The 21382-nt window shown below is 44.8% G+C and overlaps 1 protein-coding gene across 1 annotated transcript in view; it reads left to right on the top strand.

Moving 5' to 3' along the window:
- Window positions 1–21382, top strand: part of PGPEP1L (pyroglutamyl-peptidase I like) — a 36427-nt gene that overhangs the window by 2784 nt on the left and 12261 nt on the right. The window contains exon 2 of the mRNA XM_035024324.1: window positions 2503–2555. Within this exon, the coding sequence (XP_034880215.1) occupies window positions 2503–2555 (53 nt within the window). The remainder of the gene's footprint in view (window positions 1–2502; window positions 2556–21382) is intronic.

The following is a 21382-nucleotide window of genomic DNA, read 5'->3' as shown; positions in this document are numbered from 1 at the left end:
AAATAAAATGGACAGTTCGATGGCTTCTAGTATATTCATAGAGTTATGCATTCATCATACAACCAATTTGAGAACATTTGAATTACCTCGAAAAGAAATCCCAAGCCCCTTAGTTATAACTCCCTAATCCACCCTGATGTCGGGAAGATGTTAGGGTTCAGAGCCGACGGCCAAGAAAGAATTCTTGAGACATCTTTGGTGCAAAAAGGTGGTTTTATTAAAGCATGGGGACAGGACCCCTGGGCAGAAGGAGCTGCAATGGGGTCATGAGGAGTGGCCCATCATATACTTTCAAGTTGGGAGAGGGTTAGGGATGGCATAATTGTCTAAGGAATTTTGGAAGCAAGGTTTCCAGGACCTTGAGGGGGCTAGCTATTGTTGGGAAAAAGCCATTTATTACCATCTAATAAAACCTTAGTTATGAGACCCTTCAGATGTATATCGGTGGGCCATATGCTTGGGGGATGACTGCCAACATGTATCTTGGGGAGTAGAGATAAATGAAGTTTCCAAAGGAATTTTTATATGTTAAAGACTTACAGGATCCTAGGGGTCAGGCTAAGATTGCCTTTCGCCCTTAGCAAAGTATTAACATTGAGGCAGCTGAGCTCCTAGAGGAATGTCACTCTGCCTGTTTCAAGGACTTGTCAGTGGGCTGTAGGTAGTAAGGAAATTTAATTTTTCTTTTGTCTTTTTTTCCCACATCACACCCCCAGCATGCCCCCCACTCCAAATCTACTAACCACTAACCTATTTTCTGTCTCCCTAGATTGCCAATTTTTGATATGTCGTATAAATGGGGCCATACACTATGTGGTCCTTTGTGGCTGGCTTCTTTCACTTAGCATAATATTTTCTTTCTTTCTTTTTTTTTTTTAAAGATTTTATTTATTTATTTATTTGAGACAGAGAGAGACAGAGAGCATGAGAGGGAGGAGGGTCAGAGGGAGAAGCAGACTCCCCGCCGAGCAGGGAGCCCGATGCGGGACTCGATCCTGGGACTCCAGGATCATGACCTGAGCCGAAGGCAGTCGCTTAACCAACTGAGCCACCCAGGCGCCCCTAGCATAATATTTTCAAAGCTCAGCCATGTTGTACCATGTATTAGTACTTCACTTCCTTTTATCGACAAATAATATCCCCCATTGTATGGATCGCACATTTTGTTTACCCATTCATCAGTTGATGCACACATTTGTGTGGTTTCTACTTTTTTCTTTTCACTGCTGAGTAGTAGTATTGCATGATCTGGAATTCTTGCTTCATTGTTCACCTCTTGAAGGACATTTGAGTAGTTTCCAGCTTTGGGTTATTACAAGTAAAGCTGCTGTGAACATGTGTGTACAAGTTTCTGCATGAAAACTAGTCTTCATTTCTCTGGGATAAATAGCCAGGAGTGCGTGTGGTGGGAAGTCCACTTTCAGTTTTAAAAGGATCTGGCAAACTGTTTCCCAGAGTGGCAGTACCGTTTTACATTCCCACTAAGCAATGGGTATGAGCCAGTTTCTCCTCATCCTTGTCAGCTTTGGGGGTTATCGGTATTTCTATTTTAGCCGCTCTTCTAGAAGTGTGATAATATCTCATCGTGGTTTTAATTCATGTTTCCCTGCTGGTAAGAGATGTCAGACATCCCCTGCTATGCTTGTTTGCTGTCTGTACATAGATCTTCTTCAGTGAAATGTCCCTTTGTGTATTTTGCCAGCTTTCTAATTGGGTTGTTTTTTTAATGTTGAGTTTTGAGAGTTCTTTATATATTCTACATACGAGGCCTTCATCAGATGTGTGGTCTGTAACTGTTTTTTTCTTTTTTCCTCCTGTCCGTAATTTTCTTTTCATTCTCTCAAAAGGCGTTTTTGTGCAGCAAAAGTTGCACTTGGGTGGGGTCCAGTTTATTAACGTTTACTTTCATAGATCATGGTGTGCTCTTGGTGTCAAGCACTTGCCTAAGGGTAGGTCTCAAGATTTTCTCCCTTTTTCCCCCGTAAAAGTTTTATGGTTTTCCTTTTTTCATTGAAGGCCATGATCCACTTTGAGTTAATTTTTGTCCAAGGTGCGAGACTGAGGTTGAGGATTCATGTTTTTGCCTCTGGGTATCCTGTTGTTCCAGCCCCATTTGTTGAAAAGGCCACCCTCCTCCACTGAATTGACTTTGCACCTCTCCTAGCAAACTACTGGGCATATTCACACGGGTGTGTTTCTAGGCTCTTAACAAAGCGTGCATTTTAACCAGACACTTGTGCACTTTCTCAAGCCTTCCTAGCTTGGGGGTGGGTCAGCAGCTTGTTCCTTTTTGGGTGCCCCACAATGCCTGCCACAGAGAACTCTGAAAATGCTCCCAGATCAGTGAGGTTGCATTCTTCAAGAAGGGGCGTGTGTGGAGTGCTCGGAGTCCCCCATGGCCCTGGGAGCATCAGGAAGCTCCTATGGGAATTTGGGGAGCAGCCCAGGTGTAGAGACCCAACTAAGCCTGACCTGAGCTAACCAGGGTCTCTTTGGCTTCAGGTTTTGGACCCTTCCGGCAGTATCTGGTGAATTCCAGCTGGGAAGCAGTGAAGGTAAACTCCCACTAGGCCCAGACCCTGCAGCTCAGGGCCCCACCGATTCCTCCTGTGGCTGAGAAACCCAGTGTGCAAGGCCCCTTGGTAGCCAGGTCCACATCAGAGGGGAGAAGACAAATACTCAGGACCCTGGCAGAAGGACTAGCCTTTGGTCCTTGGGTTGTGCCTAGCCTGCCCCCAGGTGGCCCTTCTGGCTGTGTGGTAAAGAAGAGATTGTGGGGACACTCCTGGGGAGGACGGGGAGTGCCCGAAAGCAGGCTCTGCTGCCCCAAGAGCTAGGTTCCCATGATCCCCACCCCTTTCTGACCCTGGGACCTTGGGAAAGTCATTTCCCCCAGCCTCAGTTTCCTTATGCATGAAGTGGGTGGATAATAGTGCGGATGTTACAGAGGAAGAGTAAAAGAGACAAGCATGTAAAACAAGTAAACATGGAAGTCTGTAAAAACAGCTTTTTACAGCACCTGGCACAAGGTAAGTGCTTAATAGTGGTTGCTGTTATAAAGGACATGCCTTTTTTATTATTTAAATTCAAATTCATTAACATACAGTGTATTATTAGTTTCAGAGGTAGAATCCAGTAATTCATCAGTTGCATATAACACCCAGTGCTCATTCCATCAAGTGCCCTCCTTAAGGCCCATCACCCAGTTACCCCAGGCCCCCACCCCCATCCCCTCCGGCAACCCTCTGTTTGTTGCCTAGAGTTAAGAGTCTCTTATGGTTTGTCTCCCTCTCTGTTTTCATCTTATTTTATTTTTCCTTCCCTTCCTCTGTTCCTCTGTTTTGTTTCTTAAATTCTACATATGAGTAATAAAGGTGTGTCCTAATATCATATGATTTCACTCATATGAGGACACACTTTTATTTTTAAGGAAGTAGCCGACCAGGAGAAAGCACGTCCTGGGACGGGATGAGGAGGGGTCAGGGTCTCATGACTAGAGGGGACCACCTCTCCTCCTTGAAGCAAATGCCTCCTACCAGTCCCACGTTGGGTGTCACTTAGTGGCTTAGAACACAGCTGGCTGTTGTTTCACACTTGACTGTCAGTTTCCTGCCTCTATTGGATCAAGTCAAAGGTAGGGTCTTGAGTCTATTCTCAGGATTCCCCAGTCTAGCTGAAAATGCCACAAAGCTGCTTGAATCACAGGTTTGCTGTCACTGTAGTATTGCTTTTCTAGACTATCTGCACAGATGCAATCAGGGAAACTCATGACTCTTGAGTTAGAATTTGGGTTGTTTTGTTGTTGCTGGGTTTGTTTTTTTTTCCAGCCAGAAAAAAAGCTCAGAGAACCCCAGACTCACTGCCAAGTCTCACTGCGGTACACAACATACCAGAAAGGCCAGGTCAGGGCTTTCGTGAGCTCCCAGGTGTCTGTAGCCTTTTCCTCGAAAAACAGGGCTTTTTCTGCTGAATGTTGGATGGCCCTGAGCCCTTCTATTTCTTTTTGCCGTCATGAAAAAGGGAAACAAGCCAGGCTGCCTGAGTTTGCCTTCCAGCTCCAACAACTGCAACCTGTGGGACCTAAAACAAGCCCCCCCCAGCTTTTCTCTACCTCCGTTTCCTTATCTGCAAAGTGGGATGGTTGTTATGACTATGGGAATTAACACATGTAAAACCCTTGGAATGGGGGCACCCGGGTGGCTCAGTGGGTTAAACATCTGCCTTTGGCACAGGTCATGATCTCAGGGTCCTGGGATCGAGCCCCACGTTGGGCTCCTTGCTCAGCAGGGAGTCTGCTTCTCCCTCTCCCTCTGCCTCTGCCCCCACTCATGCTCTGTCTCTCAAATAAATAAAATCTTTAAAAAACAAAAACAAAAACAAAAAAACCTTGGAATGGGTCAGGGCACACTGCTGGTGCTCACAGATATCATCCTTATTACCAGGAAGCTATTCTATTAGCTGTGAGCCAATAGATTCTGAGTTTGGAGAGTTACACAGGAAATGGAATGATAGAGAAGATTATTTGGGAAACTCAAGGTTGACCAATAAAGCCAGAGAAGCAGGGCAGAAACAGAAGCAGGCTAGGGGCTTCCAGGCAGCAGAAATAGGATGGCAAACTAGGTGCTCTGAGGAGCCCTTCCCCTGTAGATAAACTAGATAGGACAGAACTTCGGTGCATTGCTGGGCATGCAGTACGATGCTTTCCAGGAAAGCTTGCATACATGACAACGTGTGCATGTATACATCACACATAGGAAGGGCTGCCACCTGAAGGAGAGACACAAAAGGCAGTGGGGGGCGGGGGAACACCATTATCAGCATTCAGCTTGAGATGAAACCAAGACTTAAACTGTAAGCTAGACCCTTTGAAGGGGATCCTGTGGTTTCTAGCGCCGCAGCTCCCAGCAGAAGCCTAGGCAACTTCTCTTGAAGATTTAAAACCTCAGATTCTCCACAAACTGAGATCAGCTAAACAGTAGTTTCCATCCAGATATCACCAAATACATAAAGAAACAGACAGCTTTGAGTAAAAATCAGTAGAAGCAGATTTAGAATCTCAAGAACGTGAGATGCTAAATCATTCTGCTAGACATCATCATAAAATAGCATAACTGTGAAATACTTAAAGAAGTAAAGATGGAATCACAAAAATGAGACTATCGGGGGGGGGGAAAGACTATCAAAAGATCAGGTTAATTGAAAAAGGGAGTAAGAGAGCTTATAGAAATTTAAAAAAATTGTTGAGGTGAAGAATTCAACAGATGGCTTATATGGCAGTTTAGAATTACACTAACTGAAAGATACCAGTCACAAAAGATGACAATGTAGGATTCCATTTAGGTGAATGTCCAGATGAGGCAAATCTGTTGAGATATAAAGTAGGTTAGCGGTTGCTGAGGGCAAGTGCGGGAGGATTGGGGGAAATAGGGAATGACTGTTGATGGGTACAGGGTTACTTCAGGGGTGATGAAAAGATTCTAAAATTCATGGTTGCACAACTTTGCGAATATACTAAAAATCATTGCATTACACACTTCAATTTTTTAAATTATAGACTTTAATTGGGTGAATTGTGAAATATACACATAAATATACATATATATTAGTTTACTGAGTGATGAAGAGAAAATTAGTGAACTAGAAGATAGATCTGAAGATATTATTCAAAGGGCAGATTAAAAAAAGGAGGACAAAGAAGTGAAAAAAGAAATTAAGAGGTATGGATAATAAAATGAGATATTCTAACATATGGCTAATAGGAGTTCCATGAGGAGAGACTAATAAGAATGGAAGAGAAGCAATATTTGAAAACAATGATTAAGACGATTCTAGGAGTGATGAAAGACATGAATCCACAGAGCTAAGAGGTACAAACTATACCTAGCAAAGACTAACAAAAGCCACACCTATGCACACAGTAAAACCACACAAAACCAAAGACAAAGAGATCTGAAAAGTTGCCTGAGAGAAAAGATAGGCCACCTGTAGAAACTGGCCATACAATGAGACTGAGAGTAAATTTCTCTAAAACAATAGTAAAAACCGGAGAACAGTGGAGAAATATCTTCAAAGTGCTGGCGGGGGAAAATGTCAACCTGAAATTATTTTTCAAGAAATTATTTTTCAAGAACAAGAATGAAATGAAGACGTTTTCATAAAAATAAGCACCAAGAGGGGCACCTGGCATCCAGAAGCATGGAGACCCACCCCGACTGTCGCCTCATTAGCATAACAAAGACACTCCTGCCACTCAGGAAATTCCAGGGGTTTTGAAGCTCTGTGCCTGGAACTAGGGACAAAACCCAGATATATTCTTTCTTATACCACAGTTCCCAACAGGGGTTTCCTGTCTAGGGAGAGGAGGTGGCCCTTAAGTAAAATCATTATAACTTGAAGTGGATTCGGAGAAGTGCTACATTGTGAGATACTCTGAAGAGGAAGAGATTCACTTCATTCTGGAGAATATATGGAAGAAAGGAACCTAAAGCAAAATGAGAGGAAACTACTCCCCAACCCCACCCCAGAGGTCAGTGGGATGGCCATCGGGTGGAAGCAGGATGAAGGACAGACTGATTTCTGGCAAGTGGGAATAAGTTCTCAAACCACTGTGTGCTGGGTACCACATGGGACACTCTAGGCAGAGGAGCTTGTGGCGTTCTTCCTGCAGTCCAGAGAAATCGATATTTATTCCCATTGTGCAGGTGGGGAAATGGGTGTGCAGGGAGGTTGAGTATCTGGCCCAAGGACACATGCCATCTAGATTCCAGTCTCAGATGGTCCTGGTGAGTGAAGTCCAGGTTCATCCCACTCTTCCCCCTGCGGGAAAACAGCATCTAGTTCAGAGGAGGAGGACTACTTCCAGCACAATAATGCTTTATAAACTTCCTAGAACTCAAGAAACATCCAGAACCACACTACCCAATGACCCCCCGGGTGAGCAAAGTGAGGAGACACACCCAAATGCCTTAGCCCTACGGCCATGTCATCATGGCAGACCCTCGGCTGTGAGCTCATCGCCGCCCGCTTCCCAGCTCTGAGACATGGACAAGGCAACCCGCTGCTCAGTCTCCTAGCTCAGGAGGTACCACAGTGGTGATGACCAAAACAGAAGCCTCCCTAATAGCTGATGAGGAAGCGAGCCCAAGCCCGGCCTCTGGCACCCACTGCCACCCCCATTGGCCTCCTCCTCCAGGCCCTGCTCTGGGTCTCTGGTTTTGCTCCACTCTTCTTTCTGGCTTTTTTCTCCAGGGCAGAGTCACTTGTGATTAATTTAGAGGCTCTCTTCACTGTCAATCTGCAGGACCATTCTCACTTCCTGGGCCACCCTGGGTCATTCTGTGGCCTCCACTAACAGGTCTGCAGGCTCCACTCAGTGTTAGACTTTCTCATTCTGGTTTGGAACCTCACTGGTAGCATCCACTCTAAGTTGCCAGCAGACTGCCAATGGAACATCCTTTGCAGGGCTGATCATCTAAGCAGCCATATTAAGGCAAAGGTCCAACCTAGTTCATGTACATACGTTTGACCCATTATACAGATATGGAAAGTCAGATGGGTGAAATAATGCACAAAAGGGCACATAGCTCCCTAGGTCAGTATAAGCACCACACTGTCTGTGGGGACCTCTATCAACATGTCTGCATCCCCACAGAGGGCCTAGCCTGAAACATGTGTTTCAGTGGCTAGATTCATGAATGAATGCTATTCTTTTCTTATTTAAGATTTTATTTATTTGAGAGAGAGAGAGAGAGAGAGTACAAGCCAGGAGAAGAGGCACCATGACCTGAACTGAAGTCAGACGCCCAACCAACTGAGCCACCCAGGCGCCCCAATGCTGTTCTTTTCTTTTCTATCCCCATGCTCTCTCCTAGCAAGGTCAGCCTTGTCAATATCATGGGCAATGTTTAATGCGCACTTACTCCATGGCAGGCCTCGTAAGTGGGCATTATGGAATCGCAGGGAGGAAAAGAAAGTCTTATTGCACACTTACAGCATCTCACCTCTCTTAGAGGTGAGCTATTAACAAATAACAACTTGAATGCATTTTTGGTGTAGTTGCTCTTAAATGTTTTTATTCAAGTAATCTCTACACCCCACGTGGGGCTTGAGCTCATGACCCCGAGATCAAGAGTCGCACGCTCCTCCAACAGAGCCAGATGGGTGCTCCTTGTTGTAGCTGGTCTTAAATGGGAGAAGAGTGTTTTTAAAAAGAAGGAAATATAGAAAAATAATATAAATGCTAGAAGTCCACAGTGAAAAGAGGCATTTCCTCCAAGCTCCCAGAAGGGGGACTTAATACTATTTATCAACAGCATCTGCCAGAGTATTTAACATCGAGCTGGCCCATTGTGGATGCCCCTCCCTCCCTGCCCATAAGTTTTATCTAGTGACTTATGAATGCAAGGGCTGCATCATTATCTCCTGGTTTTTGGACACTTTAATTCTGGAGCCAGGACCACTTCACATTCTTTCAAAAGGAATTATGTCCTTAGCTCTTCTACAAGTGCCTGAGCCTGGAAAGGCAGCAAATAAAACAAAAGTTTTGTAAATCACACCATGAATCAGTTGGGCCAAGACATTATGTAACTGCACATAAGATAAACCCAGCCTGGGTGGCCAGAGGGTCAAGGTTCTTGCCAGATTTCATAAACTTGATACAGAATAATTTCTCTTTCCTCCAAAGATGAAGTGGTGTCATGCCTTTATTACATGTTGCTTTAAAAAATAATAATAATAAAGAATAAAGGGCAGCACATCAGAAGAGCTCAAGAAGCACCAGCCAAATGGCACTTTACAGTGAAGGGTGGGTCCTGCGCCACCCACTCAGGGACCAGCAGGGGACTGTTTGCCTTTCTGAGTAAAAGTAAATCATTTCTTTGATTCATCTATATCCTCTCTTGATTCATCTGTTAGACCGCTACTTCGTGGATTATTATTATTATTATTTTAAGATTTTATTTATTTATTTGAGAGAGAGAGAGTGAAGGGGAGGGGCAGAGAGAGAGGGAGAAGCAAATTCCCTGCTGAGCAAGGACCGCCCCCCCCCATGCAGGGCTGTATCCCAGGACCCTGGGATCATGACCTGAGTCAAAGACAGATGCTTAACCGACTGAGCCACCCAGGTGCCCCTTTCCTCATGATTTCTAACATGTCTTCTCTTCAGTCTGATGACTGTAGTGTGAGCCCATTTTATTGGTGGGAAGAGAAGTAGCCTTGTTCCTGCATGTGCTGGCCCAGGACCTCATGAAGCAGCACTATCCCCTCATTCTCATTTTGTAGTGGAACAAGAAGTCACCAGAATAGTGGGCATATGTGAGCACATGGCAAGGAGCCTGGAGCCTGGGCAGAAGGCTTCTTCCTGTGGCAGTGAGACCCCGCACAGGAAGCTGGGTTGCAGAGAAGCCCCTGGAAAAAGATGAGTAAAGAGAAAACCCACACGCTGGTGGGTTTTCCATGTTCATGAGAGTGTCTGCTATGGTTTCACAGCCCTCCACATAAACACTGCACTTTTATTAAACATCCAGCGAAATGCGTTTAGTCTGCTTACTTGGGGGAGAACTTGCCATTTGCAGACAAGTGAGTCAAAGGTTTAGTTCTCGCTAAACCCTAAATCCATTCCCACATTGACAGGAGGACAACCTGAGGAATCCAGAGTAAGATCTTTCAAAATGACAGCAGCACGTTTCCAGGGCCTATCTGTGGGTCCCCTGCCCCCTACCCCCCGGCAAATGCAGAGTATTCAACTCTCTCCCAGTGCCAAAGCAGGGCAGACTCTCCAACTTCTCTCCTGTCTGTTTAAATAAACTTTTTACTTAAAAACACATTGAGATGAGGGGAGCCTGGGTGGATCCATCAGTTAAGCATCTGACTTGATCTCAGCTCAGGTCCTGATCTCAGGGTTGTTGTGAGTTCAAGCCCCGCAATGGGTTCCATTCTGGGCATGGAGCTGACTTTAAAAAATAATAAAAAATAGGGCGCCTGGGTGGCTCAGTCGGTTAAGCATCTACCTTCGATTCAGGTCATGATCCTGAGGTCCTAGGATCAAGCCTCATGTGGGGCACCCTGTCAGCATAGAATCTGCTTCTCTCTTTCCCTCTACCCCCTGCTCGTGCTCTCTCTCTCTCTCTCTCGCTTTCTATCTCAAATAAATACATAAAATCTTAAAAAAATAAAATAAAGAAATAAAATAAAAACCACATTGAGATGTACAGAAAAGTTATGATGATTGTACAGGGAGTTTCCATATATCCCACACCTACTTTCCCCCTTATTAACATCTTACATCGGTATGGTACTTTTGTCACAATGAATAAACCAACATTAACATATTATTAACTAAAGTCCATAGTTTATTCGGCTTTCCCTAGTTGTTACCTAGTGTCCTTTTCCTGTTCAGGGATCCCATCCAGGTTACGACATCACACTCAGTCCTCAGGTCTCCTTAGGCTCCTTTCATCTGTTACAGTTTCTTAGCCTTTCCTGGTTTTGTGGCTCTGACAGTTTTGAGGGATACTGGCTGGTATTATACTCTGCCTTCAGTTAGGATCTGTCAGATGTTTTTCTCATGATTGGACTAGGATTATGGATTTGGGGGAGGAAGAGCACCAGAGGTCAAGTGCCATTCTCTTCCCATCATATCAAGGACTCATCCATATGACTGATCACCATTGATGTTGACCTTGATGACCTGGCTTGTCAGGTTTCTCACTGTAAAGTTGTTCTCCCCCCCCAACCCCCTTTCCGCATTATACTCTGGAAGGACAGACTAAGCCCAGCCCACCACTGGGGAGGAGGGAGTGACGCCCCCTTGAGGGCAGAGTATCTGCATAAATTATTTGGAAGGCACCTTCAAGCAAGATTTGGCTCTTTCATCCCCCACCTATGTATGTGTTTATTTCATCATTTCTTTACGTCGGTATGGACTCCTGGATATTTATTTTATACTTTGGATTACGGCCTGTTTCCTTTCGAAAGTCCATCTTCTCTCGAAACCTTTCCCACCTCCCTTACAATCCCCGATCACTGAGACCCCTCTCCTCCAAAGGAAACGCATGGCTCCATATTTCATTTTCCACCATGTGCTTGGCTGGACTGGGTTAAACTAAGGCGGGTGCTTTTTAAATGACTGCACTACTTTTATGTATAAGTCTGAGCATGTTCTCCTGTCCTCCTTCACATTCACCCATCATATTTTATTGATGCAAAAAACCACTGGAAAAAAAAAAAAAAAAAAGCACCTGGGCATCCTCAAATTAGATGAACCTTCCAGTCAATTGCATCTTACGCTTTGCCATAGTTGAGCAGAGCTTTTGCTTTCTTGGTGGTTCATCTGATAATGCTTGGCGTTCCGTCTCTGAGGCTTAGGTTTGATGAAATTCATCATGTCGTTTCTGGATTACACATTCTATCGGCATGGAAAGCACTCTGGCCTGTTTATCTTGCTTTGTAGAGTCTAGACCAGAACATTGAGGGGATTAACGCGCATTTGTGCTGCCGTAAATATGATGGAACTATATCCTGCAACACACAGTCCAGCACCAGGGGAAAGTACGCAAACAAGCATGACCTTGGAAATCATGCTGCTTACTCGGGGCCACCCGGCGTCAGATTTGAGGCGCCTTTTCATTCTGGGGAGGGACAGAATCTGGAGGAAAACTAACAAAAAGATCTTTGGCCTACTTTTTCTCTTCTCCACCCTCACATCTAGTCACATTAGAAGCACGTTACAAATCTTTTTTTCTTTTTTTAAGATTTTATTTATTTGAGAGAGAGAGAGTATGAGCGGGGTGAGGGGCAGAAGAAGAAACAGACTCCCCGCTGAGCAGGGAGCCCAATTTGGGATGTGGGGCTTGATACTGGGACTCCGCGATCATGACCTGAGCCAAAGGCAGACGCTTAACTGACTGAGCCACCCAGGCGCCCCAGCACATTATAAATATTAAAAGTAATGTCAGCATTACAACAGGGATGTACACCCGGGATTCCAAAACCCACGGGGGCTCTTTTGGGCTTGCAGGCTGAGGGGCAGTTTGAGAAGCCCTTGGTCAGGTCCTGGCCACTGCACTGATGTTTATAATCATGGAGGATTATGCCGCTCCCCTGACCAGCCTCAGTAAGGGTCCTTCCTCTCTGGCGTGCTCCCTGTTCTCCCACCCCTGGCCCCGGTGCTCACGTACACCCTGAGCCCGTGTTTCCCATCCTGCAGGCATTTGCAAAAATATCCAGACAGGGACTAATGAACCCAAAGGATCTATGGTGGTCAAACTTCAGGCACTGGGTCCCCAAGGGGTGGGGAAATGTTTGGGGAGCCACAAGATGCATTTCGGGTATCGGTCCTCAGGCTGCTGGGGTCATCCTCTTTTTTGACACTTGTAAAATTATTCTTGTCCTTTACCTGTCTTGGTAATTGTGTTCGAAGAGGTCAAATTTGGAGTCAGAGAGCCATTTAGCAGTTATGGAATAAGCAACCAATTAATCGAGGTCAGTTAATCCAGAAGACATAACAGTTTACATTTACGTCCCTAATGACAGCACTTCCAAAATATATGAAGCAAAAACAAGTAGAAGCATAAGGACAATACAAAAATCCACAATTTTAGTCAGAGATTTTATTTATTTTTTTTGAAGATTTTATTTATTTATTTGACAGAGAGAGCGCATAAGCAGGGGGAGTGTCAGGCAGAGGGAGAGGGAGAGCAGGACCCCGGGATCATGACCTGAGCAGAAGGCAGACAACCAACTGAGCCACCCAGGCACCCTTAGTTAAAGATTTTAGTACCCCTGTCTCAATAAGCGATAGATCACAGACAGAAAATCAGCAAATGTACGTAACACTCAAACAAACCATCAGTCAACTTGCTCTAATTGACATTTATAGAACACTCCAAAAGATCTGCAGAATACACACTCTTTCAAGTACATATAGAACATTTACCATACGTTCAAGATAGACCATATCCTGGGCCACAAAACAAGTCTGAAGAAATTCAAAAGGACCCAAGTCATGCAAAGTATGTTCCCTGGCCACAGTGGATTTAAATTAGAAATCAACAACAGAATGATATCTGGAAAATCCCAAAATATTTGGAAACTAAATGCACTTCTAAATAAGCCATGGCCCAAAGAAGAAGTCGAAAGCGATATTAGAAAGTCTTTGGACATGAATGAAAATTAAAACAGCATATTAAAACTCGTGGCGTGCTGCTAATGCAGAACTTAGGGGGAAATTTGTAGCACTGAACAACAATACTGGTAAAGAAGAAAGGTCTCAAATCAATGACTCAGTTTCTATTGTAAGAAACTAGAAAAAGAAGAGCAAATTAAACCTGAACTAAGGAGAAGAAAGGAAATAAAAAGATCAAAGAAGAAATCAGAAACAGAGAACAGAATCCTAACAATGAAAATCAAAGAAACCAAAACCTGGTTCTTTGAGAAAAAAAAATCAATAAAATTGATAAACCTCTAGCCAGACTGATCAAGGAAAAAGAGAGAGAGAGAGAAAGAGAAGGAAGGAGGGAGAGAGAGACAATGATTTCTATTAATTTTCAAGTTCATTTACCACTGCCTGGCTTCCAGCCCTCATTCCACACTCGAACTGCTCCCTCTTTTTTGCCAGTTTGCTTGACCTCTCTGGGGTCCCAATAATCTTTGTGGTGGATACCGTATGGTTATTGTTCCCATTGTACAGGTGGGAAGACTGTGGCCCAGGTTGACCAGGTCCTCCTTTCTTCTCCCTGTCTTGGTTTGCAAAGCAGCTGTGAGCATTCAACCAAATACAATAATAACCTGTAAAGTCTTAGTTCAGCTCAAATACATCAAATATTTACATTTAATCATGAGCTTCCCTTAGCAAGATCCTCTTTCAACTGGCTTGCCATCCTCCGAACCCTGCCTCCAGAAGAGCCTGGGAGTCACCACTGTCCCCACATCTTCCCCTGTTCCTGGGGAGACATCCACATTTTGATGTCCCTGGATTTACAATACAGCCTTTATTGTAAGTCTATCCATATGACTTCTCTTTAGGATCCCTCAAATTCTGAGACACTTTCAGTAAACCAGCATCTCAGACACTGTTCCCTTTCGGATTCTCCTGCCATCATCTGAGAAGATGACTTCTAGATCTTGATGCCATAAAACACCAGAAAACTTTCAGATACGGAAAAGAGCAGGCTTTGTTAAAATCCCCACGTAACAGGGGGATGGTGTCAAACAACCACCACTTAGTTATCTCTCCCAGCACTGTGGGAGGGCTCGGCTCAGCCGGGCAGTTCTTCTGCTGATCTTGCTTGGGTCTCTCATTGGTTGTGTTAATATGGAGGCTGGGGCAGGATCATGGAGGCATGACTGGGGTCCTGGGACAGCAAGGCCTCTGTCCTCCCCACATGAGGCCTCCCCAATAGGGTAGCCAGATGCTGAAGGTGTAGGTCAGGCCCCGACCCAGCTGAATTCTCTTGGTTAAAATGAGTCACAGACCAGCTCGGACTCAGCAGGGGAGGAGATTACACTAGAGTGTGGATATTAGAAAGTGCACTTCACTGGGAACTGTCTTAGTCGGCTCGGGCTACTATAATAGGATACCATAGACTGGGAGCGTAAACAACACACATTTATTTCTCACAGTTCTGGAGGCTGAAAGTCTGAGATCAGGGTGCCAGCACGGTTGGGTTTGGGGTGCGGGCCCGCTTCCTGTTTATGGCCTCACACAGACTTTCTTTCATGCATGCAGACAGAGTTCTAGTCTCATCATACCTTCTTAAGGGTCACTAATCCCATGCTGGGGGCCCCACCCTCATGACCTCATCTAAACCTGATTGTCTCCCAAAGGCTCCACCTCTAAATACCATCACATTGGGGATGAGGGTTTCAACATATGCATTTTGAGGGACACAAACATTCAGTCCATAGTGGGGGCCATCCTAGAGCTACTATACTACATGAAACAGTATAACCCCTCAGAAGAGATACCAACTCCCCCTTCCAGCAGCAGGGAATGTGAGTGTGGTACTTCATACACACCCCAACATGGGGTGGGGCAGGCGGGGGTGAGGACTTCTGAAACTTCTGCTAGGTTGATTAGTGTCACACTGTTAATATAAATCCTATTAAACCAGCACTCTTAAATCAAGAGTCAAGGATCAAGGTCAATGAAAGGGGTGGAGAGGTATCATGAACTCAATTCCTTTTAGTTTCTTGACTGGTCACTTTGTAGACACTGAAAATAATCCCGATAATAATAGATTGCTTCTGTACATTTGGAAAAATTGTTTCAAGTTTTTTACAGTTGTGGATCTCAAATGGTATGGCTTGTCACTCATCATGACCAATAGATCGCATGGGCCGTAATATCTCCCACATTCGATTTAGGAAAATAAACTGAAATTAAATGGAAACACCCTCCTTGCTCATTTGGATGGCAAAGACTCCTGGTCCTCACTTCAGTGTGTTCCCCACAAGGCACTTTGTCACTCAAATCTTCAGATTTTGGTGATTGGAAGCATGGTTTGATACAATTCTGGAAGCCTAAGTAGGCAGAATTATTATCATGTTTTGTTTGGAATAATCCTGTAATCCCAGTGAAGAACCCCACCACTGGGGACTGTGAGGACAGGCCGGTCACTTCCTGCTTGGTTCCACAACATCTGGGACACACCTGCATGCCGGGTCTTGTTTCCAGAGCCTCAGCCTCAGTCCCTGTGGTATTGACCTTCTGTGGCGGGAAACAGACCAGAAAGAAGTCAAATCTAAGCAAGACAATGTCAGTGAGTGCAAAGGGCCACCAAGCATGAACCCAGGGTGACACAGTGGGTGGTGCCTGGGGAGCTCCTCTCGCAGACATGAGCTGGAAGGCCTCTCTGAGTAGGTGACATTTCAGCCGAGACCTGCGTGACAAGGAGAAGCCACCCTGGAAAGTGTTCCAGGTGGAGGGGCACCTGCTGGAAATCTGTGGATAGCATCGTCGTGGGACCACAGTACCCGAGCCATGAAGAGAGGCCGAGGGGAAGTCGAGGCAGCCTGCTTGTGCCTCCACGTAACACACCCAAGTTCCTTTGACTATGAGTTTCCAGCAAAGTAGAAAGCAGACGTGCCAGAGGAATGTTCTGGGATGAGATTGCTTGGGGTTCAGCTCTGTCATTCACTGGGAAAAAGTCATGTGAGCTGAACGGAATGAGCGTACATTTCTATTCTCTTGCAGAGACAAAGTTCCCATTGAGCAGCCTCAGAGAGTCCGGAGGCCAAATGATACTTGGAGAGCAATTCATTTTGTAACATGGCTCTCTTGCCAGGGCTATGTGACTGAAGAAGTACCCCCTCCCGGCTCTGGCCCCCACAGCTGCCCCCTGGGCATCAGAGCAGGACCTGCTGCCCTTCCAGCCTGAACAGCCCTCCCTTGACTTTACTGTTATGAGTCATGTTGATGGTCTGGGTAAACCTCGGCTCCTGGCTGCTGAGAAGGCCTGGGGCCTCCATAGGCCTGGGGGGGCGGGGGTACCCAGAAGCCTAAATCCGCCCAGGCTCCCGGATGGGGACTGGGACCCCCCCCCCACCCCGCCGCCCCAGGAGCTGAGGGGCACGGTTGACAGACCATGAGGGTGTGATATTGTTCTTAGGACAAAACCACTGGAGATGCATTCAGCCAAGTCCAATGGCAGTCTCTACAGACCTTCCTTTCTGGCCAACTCCCCACTGCTATTCTTTGGCTGGACAGAAGGGATGATTTGCTCCTGACCTTTCTCTTCCCCATTCAGTCCTGTCCGGTCATCACGGGCCAAATGCAGCTGAGAAACTTGTAAGTTAAAATGCAATATCCCTAATATATAAAGAGCTTCTATGAATAGAAAAAAAGAATGGTGAATAACGCTATAGAAAAATGGACCAAAGATGTGAAAGGACACTTTACAGAGAAAGGAGTACAAATGGTTCTTACCCATGTGATACTATGTTCCAACTTGTTCATACGAGAAAAGCAAATTAAAACTACACTAAGATCAGATTGGCAAAAATCCAAAAGTGTGACAACTACTCTGGGAGGCTGGGAGGCTGATGGGCATTGTCATGCTTTGCTAGTGGGAATGCAACATGGTACAATCCCACTGGAGGGGAATTTAGCAATACATGACAAAGAGACATATGTTTATAGCCTAGAATCCAGCAAATTCCTAAGAAGCTCTCCCAAAGATATGCTGGCAAATATAAGAAAAGACATATGCACAATGATGGAGAAATTATATACTAAGAATGGAGGGGTACTGAATAAATGTTCCATATTTGTTTATGATAATAAAAAGATGGAAGGATAAATCATAAAATTAAAAATTGATTTCCTATGGAGGCGAAGGGAAGAGACTAGATTTCTCTGAGTAAAGCTTGTTTTGTGGATTTAACTTTGGAAACATGTAGGATATTCTGCATACTAATAAAACAAAATTACATTTTCTTTTTATTTATTTTTTTTTTTTTAAGGATTTTATCTATTTATTTGACAGAGAGAGACACAGCGGGAGCGGGAACACAAGCAGGGGGAGTGGCAGAGGGAGAAGCAGGCTTCCCGCTGAGCAGGGAGCCCGATGCGGGGCTCGATCCCAGGACCCTGGGATCATGACCTGAGCCGAAGGCAGATGCTTAATGACTGAGCCACCCAGGCGCCCCCAAAATTACATTTTCAAAAAAAGCAATCCATAGAAATTAAAAGCAAATTGAGTTAATAAGGCTCAAAGTGTATCTAGTTAGTGACATGATCACACAGGGAAGAGTGGTTTTGAAACATAGCAATTTAAGGATAAAAACAAAACAAAAATATCTTCAACCTTTCAGGAATGATATTGTTGGAAATGGAGTTAGTATTATTACTCTGAGACCACTGTATATAGAGTGTGGGATAAAGTAAAATGTGCATTCGGGGATATTCAACTCTTGACCTCCCCGGACATGGCCAGTAGGGTTTCCCAAAACACTGAAAACACCCCGCCTGTATTAAACACCCCCTCGGGGGACAGCATCACTGTGAAGAGTCAATGCAAGGACGGAAGTAATGTCTCAGTTTTATAGATAAGGCATCTGAGGCTCCTAGAGCCTAAGTCACTCGTCCAAGATCAAGTCACGTCTGGAATTGAACTTGCATCCACCAGGCTCCAAGCCTCCTCTCTCAACTCCTACAATATACCATGTCCTCCAACTTGGCTCTGGTCTCTCCTGCCCACCCTCTACTTGCTCTGAGGACATTTTCCCTCTGTGGGCATTTCCCATTCACGGCAGAAGCAGGGCAGCACAAAGGCTGGCGGAAGGAAGGGCTCAAAAACATACCGAAAAAGCGAATGAATGAATGAATGAATGAATGAATGAATGAATGAATGAATGAATGAATGAAAACAGAGAAAATCGTCTTCTTTCCTGCTTGGACCAAAAGCTAGGAGGAAAAAAGAAAGGAGAAGTGATTCTTTTTTTTTAAGATTTTTTTTTTTTTTTTTAGATTTTATTTTATTTATTTGACAGAGAGAGAGAGACAGTGAGAGAGGGAACACAAGCAGGGGGAGTGGCAGAGGGAGAAGCAGGCTTCCCGCGGAGCAGGGAGCCCGATGCAGGGCTCGATTGCAGGACCCTGGGACCATGACCTGAGCCGAAGGCAGACACCTAACGACTGAGCCACCCAGGCACCCCTTTTTTTAAGATTTTAAAAAATTTATTTATCTGACAGAGCAAGAGAGCACGAGCAGGGGTCGTGGCAGAGGCAGAGGCGGAATCAGGCTCCCCGCTGAGCAGGGAGCCTGATGTGGGCCCAGGACCCTGGGACCATGACGTGAGCCGAAGGCAGATTTTTAACCAACTGCGCCCTCCAGGGGTCCCAGGAGAAATGATTTTAAAGGAAGAACCAGGACCCCAGAGACACCGAGAGGCCTGTGTGGCAGGTGGTCCCCAAGACCATCCTCAGGCCCCATAACACGCCTGACAAGGACTCCGAAAAGCTGTTACACTCACAGTTACAGTTTACTATAGCAAAAGAATCAAGATCAAAATCGGCAAAGGGAAAGGGGCATGGAGAAAAGACCAGGAGAGACCAGGCGTGAGCTTCTGAGCATTGTCTCCCAGGGGAGTTCTGGGGATCCGTGTTACTCTCCCAGCAGTGACCTGTGACAACAAGTGTGCAGTGTTTTCAATCCAGGAAGCTCATCCGAGCCTCAGTTTTTATTGAAGGTCAGTCCTATAGGCAGGCAGTGCCCACCTGGCTGACCTCAGCGCTGCTCAGACTCCAGAGCAGAGACAAATCACACTGTTAGCAGAAACTCTGTTCAAGTTAATATGATGTGACCCAATGCCTCAGGGATACAAACCCACTCTTACCAGGGAGAACATCCCAAGGGCTCAGAGCTCTTCTCCCAGGAGCCAGCCAAGGGCCAGTCCTGAAGACAGGTCTTCCTTGGGAATGTGTGGGGTCTGAGCAGCCCAGGCTTCTTGAGGCTACTCTTTCCTTTCCAGTCCCTAACCAGAGGTGTGCGGTCCCCCACCCCCACCCCGAGGTCATTCCAATACTTCCTACATCAGCACCAACTTGAGGATCCAAAATCATTTCCACAGCGGGGTTTGCAAGGTGACCCACTAGGGTATATAAGATGAAGACGTTAGGATTTCTATTTCTATGTTTTTTAAAAATTGTGATGGAAAATGGAAAATTTACCATCTCCACCATTTTTAAGTGTACAGTTCAATAGTTTTAAGTATATTCATATGGTTATGCAACAGAGCTCAAGTCCTCTTGCAAGAATGAAACTCAATACCCATTGAAAACGACTTCCCATTGCCCCCTGCCCCCCACCCCTGGGGACCACCATCTTACTTTCTGTCTCTATGAGTTGGACTACTTTAGGTCCCACATATAAGTGTGGAGTCACACAAGATTTGTCTTTTGGTGACCAGCTTATTTCACAGAGCGTCACGTCTTCAAGGTTCATCCAGGTTTATAGTGCATGTCAGAAATTCCTTCCTTCTTAAGGCCAAATAATATTCCATTGCTAGTGTATGCTACACTCTTGTTCATCCATTCATCCATTGATGGACATCTGAGTTACTTCCACCTTTTGGCTATGGTGAAGAATGCTGCAATGAACATGGGTGTGCTAATATCTCTTTGAGATCCCGCTTTCAGTTCTTTTGGATGGATACCCAGAAATAGGATTGCTGGATCATATGCTAATTCTATTTTTCATATATGGAGGGACCACCATACTGTTGTCCACAGCGGCTGCACCATTTTACATGCCCACCAACAGTGCAAAGGGTTATGATTTCTGCACACACTCACCAACACCTGTTATTTTCTGTTTTTTTTTTTTCCCCACAGTGGCCATCCTAACAGGTGTGAATTTTTATGTTTTTAGTCGATGAAAATAATAAAGAAATTAACCTTGACCAATACCTCATAGCTAGACCGCTCCTGGCCTTGGTATGTATGTGCGCAGGGAAGTGAATTGTAACACTGCACAACATTGCGTAGAAAGTAAAATAACACATGTTTCAGAGGGCCAAAGGAATGTGTCACCCTTGGGGTGAGGGATGCCATGGGTGCCAGAGAGATCCTCCCTCTCTGATTCACTTTAATTTATTACAAGTATTTCAGCCAAGTTAATTGGTTTCAGGATGATATTATCCAGTTTTAATTAAACTAATCTTTAAATTATGATCAAGGAACCCTCACAAATATAATCTGCAAAAACCCACAGATAAAAGATAATGTGATTAATGCAAACCTGAGCGAACATGCAGAAGTAACTGATACCCTTCCTTCTCCAAGGAGCTCTGTGCCAGCCAAGGTTTTTACATAAAAACAATGACCATCTGATAAGACATTGCCTCCCTTTCCCCCAAAATAGAGGAGGAATTAAGAAAACCATTGAAAATACAGATTTATATCCACTTAGGAATAATGAAGCCTATTTGAAGGGTGTATCATGCCTTGAGACATCAAGACATTAACTAATGATAGAAACTAAAAGAACAGTAGAACAGATCAATGAAATAAGGAGCTGGTTCTTTGAAAGAATTAACAAGATTGATAAACCCCTTGCCAGACTTATCAAAAAGAAAAGAGAAATGACCCAAATCAACAAAATCATGAATGAAAGAGGAGCGATCACAACCAACACCAACGAAATACAAACAATTATAAGAACATATTATGAGCAACTCTATGCCAGCAAATTAGATAACCTGGAAGAAATGGTTGCATTCCTAGAGATGTATCAACTACCAAAACTGAACCAGGAAGAAATAGAAAACCTGAACAGACCTATAACCACTAAGGAAATTGAAGCAGTCATCAAAAATCTCCCAACAAACAAAAGCCCAGGGCCAGACGGCTTCCCAGGGGAATTCTACCAAACATTTCAAGAAG

Source organism: Mirounga leonina, unplaced genomic scaffold (assembly GCF_011800145.1).
Source record: "Mirounga leonina isolate KUSES-001 unplaced genomic scaffold, KU_Mleo_1.0 Mir_178, whole genome shotgun sequence".
NCBI classification, from domain to species: Eukaryota; Metazoa; Chordata; class Mammalia; order Carnivora; family Phocidae; genus Mirounga; species Mirounga leonina.
The sequence above is the reverse complement of the archived record's forward strand: the minus strand, read 5'-3'. Positions and strand labels throughout refer to the sequence as shown.